Here is a 12,377-nt window from a genome sequence, read left to right as displayed (position 1 = left end):
AGAATAAAAATACCCATTTTAATAAAAAAAATCAGGCTTTGTGGAGCCACAAAACCCGGCCCGGGTTTTCTGGGGCCATGAAACCTTATTTTTTAATAAAAATGAATTTTTTGATCTTTTACTTTTTATTTTCGGCCATGGGATTTTTCAATGTTACCCAATAAAGAGTAATGTATTTTAGATTTTTTTCCTTGATTAAATTTATAATTCACAAGAAATAACAATGAAATGATAATAAAACACAACCAGTACATGATTAAGTGTTCTAACTACTAACAACATTAGATTAAATTGATGTAATGATTATAAAATTTATCCAAAAATAAAAATATAATTTTTAAACAATAATTTATTTTTGGGACTATTGAATAACTTGGAAAAATCCAATGGCTTGAAAAGGAAAAAAAAATGATAAAAATAACAATTTTTAAAAAAAATCGGGCTTTGTGGGGCCACAAAACCCGGCCCGAGTTTTGTGGGCCCGGGTTTTGTGGAGCCATGAAACCTGATTTTTTAATAAAAATTGATTTTTTGATCTTTTTTGTTGGGGGGGGGACATGGGATTTTTCAAAGTTACCCAATAAAAAATAATGTATTTTTACCTTTTTTGACTTGATTAAATTTATAATTCACAAGAAATAACAATGGAATGATAATAAAACCCAACCAATACATGATTAAGTGTTCTAACTACTAACAACATTGGATTAAATTGTTGTAATGATTATAAAATTTATCCAAAAATAAAAGTATAATTTTTAAACAATAATTTATTTTTGGGACTATTGAATAATTTGAAAAAATCCCATGGCTATGAAAAGAAAAAAAAGGATAAAAATAAAAATTTTAATAAAAAAAATCGGGCTTTGTGAGGTCATTAAACCCGGCCTGGGTTTTGTGGGGCCATGAAACCTGATTTTTTTATTAAAAATGTTTTTTTTGATCTTTTTTTTTTTTTGGTTGGCCATGGGATATTTCAAAGTTATCCAATAAAAAATAATGTATTTTTATCTTTTTTGACTTGATTAATTTTATAATTCACAAGAAATAACATTTGAATGATAATAAAACATAATCAATACATGATAAGTGTTCCAACTACTAACAACATTGGATTAAATTGATGTAATAATTATAAATTTATCCAAAAATAAAAGTATAATTTTTAAACAATAATTTATTTTTGGGACTATTGAATAACTTAGAAAAATTCTATGGCCAAGAAAAGAAAAGAAATGATAAATATAACCATTTTAATAAAAAAAAAAATCGAGCTTTGTGGGGTCCCAATACCCGGCCCGAGTTTTGTGGGGCCTCAAAACCTGGCCCGGGTTTTGTGAGGCCATGAATCCTGATTTTTTAATAAAAATTGATTTTTTGATCCTCTTTTTTTTTTTTGGGCCATTTGATTTTTCAAAGTTACCCACTAAAAAATAATGTATTTTACATTTTTTGCCTTGATTAAATTTATAATTCACAAGAAATAACAATGAAATGATAATAAAACACAACCACTACATGATTAAGTGTTCTAAGTACTAACAACATTAGATTAAATTGATATAATGATTATAAAATTTTTCCAAAAATAAAAGTATAATTTTTAAACAATAATTTATTTTTTGGACTATTGAATAACTTTGAAAAATACCATGGCCAAGAAAAGAAAAAAAAGAATAAAAATACCCATTTAAATAAAAAAAATCAGGCTTTGTGGAGCCACAAAACCCGGCCTGAGTTTTTTGGGGCCATGAAACCTTATTTTTTAATAAAAATGAATTTTTTGATCTTTTACTTTTTATTTTGGGGCCATGGGATTTTTCAAAGTTACCCAATAAAGAGTAATGTATTTTACATTTTTTGACTTGATTAAATTTATAATTCACAAGAAATAACAATGGAATGATAATAAAACACAACCACTACATGATTAAGTGTTCTAACTACTAACAACATTAGATTAAATTGATATAATGATTATAAAATTTATCCAAAAATAAAAGTATAATTTTTAAACAATAATTTATTTTTGGAACTGTTGAATAACTTTGAAAAATCCCATGGCCAAGAAAAGAAAAAAAAAGGATAAAAATACAAAACCCGAACCGGGTTTTGTGGGCCCGGGTTTTGTGAGGCCATGAAACCTGATTTTTTTAAAAAAATGTATTTTTTGATCTTTTTTGTTTTTGTTTTTGGAGCCATGGATTTTCAAAGTTACCCAATAAAGAGTAATATATTTTACATTTTTTGATTTGATTAAATTTATAATTCACAGGAAATAACAATGGAATGATAATAAAACACAACCAATACATGATTAAGTGTTCTAACTACTAACAATATTGGAATAAATTGATGTAATGATTATAAAATTTATTTAAAAATAAAAGTATAATTTTTGAACAATAATTTATTTTTGGGACTATTGAATAACTTGGAAAAATCCCATGGCCAAGAAAAAAAAAGGATAAAATAACCATTTTAATAAAAAAAAATCGGACTTTGTGGGGCCACAAAACCCGGCCCGAGTTTTGTGGGGCCACAAAACCCGGCCCGTGTTTTGTGGGGCCACAAAACCTGGCTCGAGTTTTGTGGGGCCATGAATCTTGATTTTTTAATAAAAATTGATTTTTTGATCCTCTTTTTTTTTGGGGGGGGGGGGGCCATTAGATTTTTCAAAGTTACCCAATAAAAAATAATGTATTTTTACATTTTTTGATTTGATTAAATTTATAATTCACAAGAAATAACAATGGAATGATAATAAAACACAACCAATACATGATTAAGTGTTCTAACTACTAACAATATTAGATTAAATTAATGTAATGATTATAAAATTTATCCAAATATAAAAATATAATTTTTAAACAATAATTTATTTTTGGGACTATTGAATAACTTGGAAAAATCCCATGGCTTGAAAAGGAAAAAAAAAGGATAAAAATAACCATTTTTTAAAAAAATCGAGTTTTGTGGGGCCACAAAACCCGGCCCGGGTTTTGTGGAGCCATGAAACCTAAATTTTTAATAAAAATGAATTTTTTGATTTTTTTTTGGGGGGGTGGACATGGGATTTTTCAAAGTTACCCAATAAAAAATAATGTATTTTTACCTTTTATGAATTGATTAAATTTATAATTCACAAGAAATAACAATGGAATGATAATAAAACCGAACCAATACATGATTAAGTATTCTAACTACTAACAACATTGGATTAAATTGATGTAATGATTATAAAATTTATCCAAAAATAAAAGTATAATTTTTAAACAATAATTTATTTTTGGGACTATTGAATAATTTGAAAAAATCCCATGGCTAAGAAAAGGAAAACAAAGGATAAAAATAACAATTTTAATAAAAAAAATCGGGCTTTGTGAGGCCATAAAACCCGGCCCGGGTTTTGTGGGGCCATGAAACCTGATTTTTTTTATTAAAAAAGTATTTTTTGATCTTTTTTTTTTTTTTGGCCATGGGGTATTTCAAAATTATCCAATAAAAAATAATGTATTTTTACCTTTTTTGACTTGATTAAACTTATAATTCCCAAGAAATAACAATGGAATGATAATAAAACATAATCAATACATGATTAAGTGTTCCAATTACTAACAACATTGGATTAAATTGATGTAATGACTATAAAATTTATTCAAAAATAAAAGTATAATTTTTAAACAATAATTTATTTTTGGGACTATTGAATAACTTAGAAAAATTCCATGGCCAAGAAAAGAAAAAAAATGATAAAAATAACCATTTTAATAAAAAAAATCGGGGTTTGTGGGGACACAAAACCCAGCCCGAGTTTTGTGGGGCCACAAAACCTGGCCAGGGTTTTGTGGGGCCATGAATCCTGATTTTTTAATAAAAATTGATTTTTTGATCCTCTTTTTTTTGGGAGGGCCATTAGATTTTTAGAAGTTACCCTATAAAAAATAATGTAATTTTACGTTTTTTGATTTCATTAAATTTATAATTCACAAGAAATAACAATGGAATGATAATAAAACACAACCAATACATGATTAAGTGTTCTAACTACTAACAACATTGTATTAAATTGATATAATGATTATAAAATTTATCCAAAAAAAAAGAATAATTTTTAAACAATAATTTTTTTTTGGGACTATTGAATAACTTTGAAAAATCCCATGGCCAAGAAAAGAAAAAAAAGGATAAAAATACCCATTTTAATAAAAAAAATCAGGCTTTGTCAGGCCACAAAACCCAACTTGGGTTTTGTGGGGCCATGAAACCTTATTTTTTAATAAAAATGAATTTTTTGATCTTTTATTTTTTATTTTTGGGGCCATGAGATTTTTCAATGTTACCCAATAAAGAGTAATGTATTTTACATTTTTTGCCTTGATTAAATTTATAATTCACAAGAAATAACAATGGAATGATAATAAAATACAACCAATACATGATTAAGTGCTCCAAGTACTAACAACATTAGATTAAATTGATATAATGATTATAAAATTTATCCAAAAATAAAAGTATAATTTTTAAAAAATAATTTTTTTTTGGACTATTGAATAACTTGAAAAAATCCCATGGCCAAGAAAAGAAATAAAGGATAAAAATACAAATTTTAATAAAAAAAATCAGGCTTTGTAGGGCCACAAAACCCGAACCGGGTTTTGTGGGCCCGGGTTTTGTGAGGCCATGAAATCTAATTTTTTAATAAAAATGAATTTTTTGATTTTTTTTGTTTTTGCTTTTGGGGCCATAGATTTTTCAAAGTTACCCAATAAAGAGTAATATATTTTACATTTTTTGACTTGATTAAATTTATAATTCACAAGAAATAACAATGGAATGATAATAAAACACAACCAATACATGATTAACTGTTCTAACTACTAACAATATTGGATTAAATTGATGTAATTATTATAAAATTTATTTAAAAATAAAAGTATAATTTTTAAACAATAATTTATTTTTGGGACTATTGAATAATTTGGAAAAATCCCATGGCTAGGAAAAGAAAAAAAAAGGATAAAAATTACAATTTTAATAAAAAAAACGGGCTTTGTGAGGCCATAAAACCCGGCCCGGGTTTTGTGGGGCCATGAAACCTGATTTTTTTATTAAAAAAGTATTTTCTGATCTTTTTTTTTTTTGGCCATGGGATATTTCAAAATTATCCAATAAAAAATAATGTATTTTTACCTTTTTTGACTTGGTTAAATTTATAATTCACAAGAAATAACAATGGAATGATAATAAAACATAATCAATACATGATTAAGTGTTCTAACTACTAACAACATTGGATTAAATTGAAGTAATGATTAAAAAATTTATCCAAAAATAAAAGTATAATTTTTAAAAAATAATTAATTTTTGGGACTATTGAATAATTTGGAAAAATCCCATGGCTAAGAAAAGAAAAAAAAAGGATAAAAATAACAATTTTAATAAAAAAAAATCGGGCTTTGTGAGGCCATAAAACCCGGCCCGGGTTTTGTGGGGCCATGAAACCTGATTTTTTTATTAAAAAAGTTTTTTTTGATCTTTTTTTTTTTTTTGGCCATGGGATATTTCAAAATTATCCAATAAAAAATAATGTATTTTTACCTTTTTTGACTTGATTAAATTTATAATTCACAAGAAATAACAATGGAATGATAATAAAACATAATCAATACATGATTAAGTGTTCCAACTACTAACAACATTGGATTAAATTGATGTAATGATTATAAAATTTATCCAAAAATAAAAGTATAATTTTTAAACAATAATTTATTTTTGGGTCTATTGAATAACTTAGAAAAATTCCATGGCCAAGAAAAGAAAAGAAAATGATAAAAATAACCATTGTAATAAAAAAAAAAATTGGGCTTTGTGGGGACAGAAAACCCGGGCCGAGTTTTGTGGGGCCACAAAACCTGGACCGGGTTTTGTGGGGCCATGAATCCTGATTTTTTAATAAAAATTGATTTTTTGATCCTCTTTTTTTGGGGGGGGGCCATTAGATTTTTCAAAGTTACCCTATAAAAAATAATGTAATTTTACATTTTTTGATTTGATTAAATTTATAATTCACAAGAAATAACAATAGAATGATAATAAAACACAACCAATACATGATTAAGTGTTCTAACTACTAACAACATTGGATTAAATTGATATAATAATTATAAAATTTATCAAAAAATAAAAGAATAATTTTTAAACAATAATTTATTTTTGGGAGTATTGAATAACTTTGAAAAATCCCATGGCCAAGAAAAGAAAAAAAAGGATAAAAATACCCATTTTAATAAAAACAATCAGGCTTTGTAGGGCCACAAAACCCGAACCGGGTTTTGTGGGCCCGGGTTTTGTGAGGCCATGAAACCTGATTTTTTAATAAAAATGAATTTTTTGATCTTTTTTGTTTTTGTTTTTGGGGCCATGGATTTTTCAAAGTTACCCAATAAAGAGTAATATATTTTACATTTTTTGACTTGATTAAATTTATAATTCACAAGAAATAACAATGGAATGATAATAAAATACAACCAATACATGATTAACTGTTCTAACTACTAACAATATTGGATTAAATTGATGTAATGATTATAAAATTTATTAAAAATAAAAGTATAACTTTTAAACAATAATTTATTTTTGGGACTATTGATGTAACATCCTGATCGAGCGATAGGAAGGACCGGAACAACTTACCCTGATGGGCCTACACGAACTTCCCAGGGGGGTCACCCATCTTGGATTACCCCAGGTCGAGCACGCTTAACTTGGAAGTTCTTTGCCAACATTCAGCCCAAAAGGTATCCAGCTGGTGTTGTTTCCTTTCTTACACTATCCTCGATATATATTAACTTCTCTGGGCTCTCGGGGTATTACATTCTCCCCCCTCACATGACGTCCTCGTCATGTGACCTTACAACCGATCCCAGATCTCCCCTCGATGCATGGCCGATGTGGGATTCGCCTAAGGTGCCTACACGCACCCCCCCTCGGGGACTCAGCGTCCTAGCTGAGGTTTGCCCCACCACCGCGCTCAGAGGCTCGGGGGTCGGCTCTGATACCACCTGTAACATCCCGATCGAGCGATAGGAAGGACCGGAACAACTTACCATAATGGGCCTACACGAACTTCCCAGGGGGGTCACCCATTCTTGGATTACCCCAGGTCAAGCACGCTTAACTTGGAAGTTCTTTGCCAACATTCAGCCCAAAAGGTATCCAGCTGGTGTTGTTTCCTTTCTTACACTATCCTCGATATATATTAATTTCTCTAGGCTCTCGGGGTATTACAATTGAATAATTTGGAAAAATCCCATGGCTAAGAATAGAAAAAAAAGGATAAAAATAACAATTTTAATAAAAAAAAATTAGGCTTTGTGAGGCCATAAAACCCGGCTCGGGTTTTGTGGGGCCATGAAACCTGATTTTTTTATTAAAAATGTATTTTTTGATCTTTTTTTTTTTTGGCCATGGGATATTTCAAAGTTATCCAATAAAAAATAATATATTTTTACCTTTTTTGACTTGATTAAATTTATAATTCACAAGAAATAATAACGGAATGATAATAAAACATAATCAATACATGATTAAGTGTTCCAACTACTAACAACATTGGATTAAATTGATGTAATGATTTTAAAATTTATCCAGAAATAAAAGTATAATTTTTAAACAATAATTTATTTTTGTGACTATTGAATAACTTAGAAAAATCTCATGGCCAAGAAAATAAAAAAATGATAAAAATAACCATTTTAATAAAAAAAAATCCGGCTTTGTGGGGCCACAAAACCCGGCCCGTGTTTTGTGGGGCTACAAAACCTGGCCTGATTTTTTAATAAAAATTGATTTTTTGATCTTTTTTTTTTTGGGCCATTAGATTTTTCAAAGTTACCCAATAAAAAATAATGTAATTTTACATTTTTTGATTTGATTAAATTTATAATTCACAAGAAATAACAATGTAATGATAATAAAACACAACCAATACATGATTAAGTGTTCTAACTACTAACAACATTGGATTAAATTGATGTAATGATTATAAAATTTACCCAAAAATACAAGTATAAATTTTAAAGAATAATTTATTTTTGGGATTATTGGATAATTTGAAAAAATCCCATGGCCAAGAAAAGAAAAGAAAAAGTATCAAAAAATCCATTTTAATAAAAGAAATCGGGCTTTATGGGGCTATAAAAGCTGATTTTTTAATAAAAATGGATTTTTTGATCTTTTTTTTTTTGGCCAAGGAATTTTTTAAGGTTACCCAATAAAAAATGATGTCTTTTTACATTTATTGGCTTGATTGAATTTATAATTCACAATAAATAATAATAGAATGATAATAAAACACACACAACCAATATATGTTTAAGTGTTCTAACTACTAACAATATTGGATTAAATTGTTGTGATGATTATAAAATTTATCCAAAAATATAAGTATAATTTTTAAACATTAATTTATTTTTGGGACAGTTGCATAACTTGAAAAAATCCCATAGCCAAAAAAAGAAAAAAAATAGATAAAAAGAACTATTTTAATAAAAGAAATCAAGCTTTGTGAGGCCACAAAGCCTGGCCCGAGTTTTGTGGGGCTACAAAACTTGATTTTTTAATGAAAATTGATTTTTTGATCATTTTTTTTTTTGGTCCATGGGATTTTTCATAGTTACCCAATAAAAAATTATGTATTTTTACATTTTTTAGCTTAATTGGATTTATAATTCACAATAAACAACAATAGAATGATAATAAAACACAACCAATACATGATTAAGTGTTCTAACCACTAATAACATTGGATTAAATTAATATAATGATTATAAAATTTACCCAAAAATACAAGTATAATTTTTAAACAATAATTTATTTTTTGGACTATTGGATAACTTTAAAAAATCCCATGGCCAAGAAAAGAAAAAAGAAGATCAAAAAAATTATTTTAAGAATAATTGAATCACAATTTTTTAATTTTTTGATAATACATATTTTTTTTTCAATTTTTCAATTATTTTTATTTAATCCATTTTATTTATTGTATATGTAATATTATTACATATATATTTAATAATAAAAAAATGAAGGGAGGGAATCGAGCGTGGGTTCGAGACTCAACTAGTTATTAAATTTTTTAAAAAATAATTATTATTAAAAATAATAGTATTTATTTGAAAATATTAATAATTTAATAGTTGAAAATTTATTATTATAATTAAGATTGGTAATTATTATTACAATTGAAAAATAATATAAGAATCATTGAATAATAATTTTTCAGTTATTTATTTAATAATATATATATATTTAAAATTTTCAATTATTATTATTTAATTAATTTTATTTATATATAACAATACATATATATTTAATAATAAAAAAGAGATAAGGACTCATCGTGGGTTCAAAATTCACCCAGTTATTAAATTATTAAAAAATAAGAATTCATGTTGAGAAATAATAATAATATTTTAATAATTAAAAATTTATTATTATAATTATGAGAGGTTTCTCGGGCTTCTTCCTTGTGGGGTAAAATAGAAATTCAACCCTTTTTTTTGTTTTGTATTGAGGGTAGTTTGGTAATATATTGTCTTTATTTTTATTCTTAATTTTTAATTAAAGTGGGGAGTTGAAAAGTCAAATATTGGAGTGAAAAGTGATAAAGTGATTATTTTTTACAACTATTTATTTGTAGGGGTAAAAACTTTTTTTTTGGGATTAAAAAAGAGTTAAAAACGAATTTTCTATTTGTGAAGGGGTTATTTTTTACAATTTCCACTTACGCCGCTGCGGCCACGAAATAGAAGGAATAAAGTGCATTTCAAAACGAATCGAGATCAGGGAGATCGCAATCTCGATGGCAGCGAAGAACTCCCCGCCTCTACAGTACCAAAGAACAGATCTGATAGGTAATTTCTCACATCCTGAGGGGCAAATCTTACCAAATGCCGATCTCCTCTCCACGCCTCCACTCTCTGCGTGTGGTAGAACTCTGTATACGCCTCCACAACCTTCCTCGTTATCGACAGTTTGATTTGCTGCCTGAGATTGCTATCGTCCACGACGCACCCAGATTGCTTCAGGTACGCCTGCTCCAACGCTCTGTTGAATCTCCTCAAACATTCTCTTACTTCTTCCGCCGACATCCCTGCCGTAGGATCTTGCGTCAGCGATTCGACGACGGACCCCCACGCTAGTCTTTCATAGCTGGAGGCGAACTGCTTGACTTTGGCTTCTTGCTTTGAGATCCAATCGTCGCCGAGGAGGTACTTGATATTCGATTTGCGTATTTTGTCGACAACGTGTTGGAGATTGTTGGATAAGAAGAGGTAAGCGAGGGAGACGTCTTTGTAATGGGAAGCTTTGCTGTCGAGTTTGCAGAGAAGGACGAGGATCAGCCACGCGAACCGGAGGGAGATAGCCTGTTTGGGAGATCCGTCGGAGTCGGAGGAGTCAAAATAAGACTCAGGTAAGGATGATTTCTCCGGCAGTGGAGAATAGGTGAGGATGTCCGGCAGAATGTTGCTGTAATCGCCGAGGAGAGACAGGTAATTCATGACTGCAACCGTTAGATGATGAACTCCACCACCGGGAACGGGCGACTTGGATTTGTCCTTCTGGATCGCCGATTCATAATCGGCTACCATTGTCCGAACAGATTCGCCGAGCTTGACCAGCGCGGTGATGGCTTGTGATAGTACGGCGGAGGTGGATTCGAATGAGAAGATGGACTCGATCTCGGGCCAGTTTTCCGAGATTGCGGTGTACATGTCGAGCATACGGAAAACCTTTTCCGGCGAGTTCTTCTTGTTTTTCACCGCAAGTTCAGGGAATCCAAACAAAATTTGCGCTCCTTCTTTCGTGATCTCAGCGAAACATGATTCTCTGATGGTGTCGGAGGCTGCGAAGACGTGATCACAGAGAATTCTCTCCCCATTGAATAGTGTCTTCACTGCGATCTTCACAGCACTCAACCAATTTTTCGTTTTCAACTCTATCAGCTCCCAATCCATCTTGTGAATCTTCGAATTGCTGACTCTCTCAACACCGAGTCGATATATACCTTCATCAACAATCGATTTTCGTATAGTCTTATATATCTTCACGCACTCTTTTCCGTAACCAGTTGATATCATACTCTCGGCTATCAGTCTCAGATCGGCCATGACAGCGGCCGAAACTTGCTCGACTTCCGTGACGGATTCTCCTGCGATACGAATCTCCTCCTCAGACCCATCGTCATCGTCATAATCCGACATGCTAGATCGTGTCGAGGTTAGAGAGGATCTTGCAGAAACTGATTCCGGATCCAAGTAAGCTCGATTCATGGATAGAATCTGATAGAACTCCTTCTGAAGTCGCTTCATGGCAATCTCCATCAGTTTCTGACTACGCACGAGTTTCTCTGATCGCGGATCTTCCTTATCTAGGAAATGCATTGCTTTCTGTAATTCAGCAACGGACTTGATGAAATCTCTGGCTTCTCCACGGTTCTCGTAGAAGAGGGAAGTGACTTTGGCGAAGCTCGAAGCTTCCGGGTTCCATTTCATGATCATCGTCTCCGCCGCTGCAATACTTCGCTCCATGGCTGCTTCAGAGAGCCTTCTTGAAGGACTAGGAGAAGGGCTGTGTGAAACCGAAAACGATGATGGTGGCTTCGTGGAAAACCATAGGCTTCGCATTCCTTTTCTCGGCATATGTAGAAGCTCTCCAACAGTCAACTACTTGTCAACAGATCACAGGTACCAGTTCTTCTGATCTTAATTTGCTGATAAAATCTATATATATGCTGTATATGCACTGTGGACTTGATCAGCCTCTATGTGAGTGTTTGCGTGCGCGTTTCTTCTTTGCGTTGGCTTGTTAATATAGGTTGGCAACGATATGGGGGTGTTCTATGGGGGATATATAGACAGATCGAGAGAGAGAGAGAGGGGGGGGAACTGGTGGTCGAGGCTTCGGTTAGTGGTGGACTTTTAGGGTCTCTATTTTGAGTTCACTCTACAACTTTTGTTGATTTATTGTTGTACACGTCCATTTAATAAGTTCCTTGGCCGCCAAAAATGATTAGACTAATATCGTCTTAGAAAACTACTTGCTTCTTTCGAGGAAATATGGACTTCCCAAATTTTGATACACCAATAACAAAAAGAAAAGCTTCGCAGATATGGGGTTGGGAGTGAAGGCTGAGCTCATTGATGACCCATCTGACATGAATCCAGTGTTAAGACAAAACTAATACAACGTCAGCACCCATCTCATACAAATCAACCTTCTAAGCCATGACGACAACCTTTAAATATTCCAACTGATGGTTCCATTCCATTCCATTCCACTCCACCCCATTGGGTTCTTTCCGCTCATCAGCC

At 30.8% G+C, this 12,377-nt stretch overlaps 1 protein-coding gene across 1 annotated transcript; it reads right to left on the bottom strand.

Moving 5' to 3' along the window:
• Positions 1 to 9,734: 9,734 nt before the first annotated feature.
• Positions 9,735 to 11,982, bottom strand: LOC127788244 (exocyst complex component EXO70H1-like). Its single transcript, XM_052316355.1, has one exon. It carries the CDS (start codon positions 11,703 to 11,705, stop codon positions 9,846 to 9,848), a length of 1,860 nt encoding a protein of 619 aa, XP_052172315.1. The 5' UTR covers positions 11,706 to 11,982; the 3' UTR covers positions 9,735 to 9,845.
• Between the last annotated feature and the right edge of the window lie 395 nt (positions 11,983 to 12,377).

Source organism: Diospyros lotus, chromosome 13 (genome assembly GCF_014633365.1).
Source record: "Diospyros lotus cultivar Yz01 chromosome 13, ASM1463336v1, whole genome shotgun sequence".
Lineage (NCBI taxonomy): Eukaryota > Viridiplantae > Streptophyta > Magnoliopsida > Ericales > Ebenaceae > Diospyros > Diospyros lotus.
This window is presented reverse-complemented; position numbering and strand designations above follow the sequence as displayed.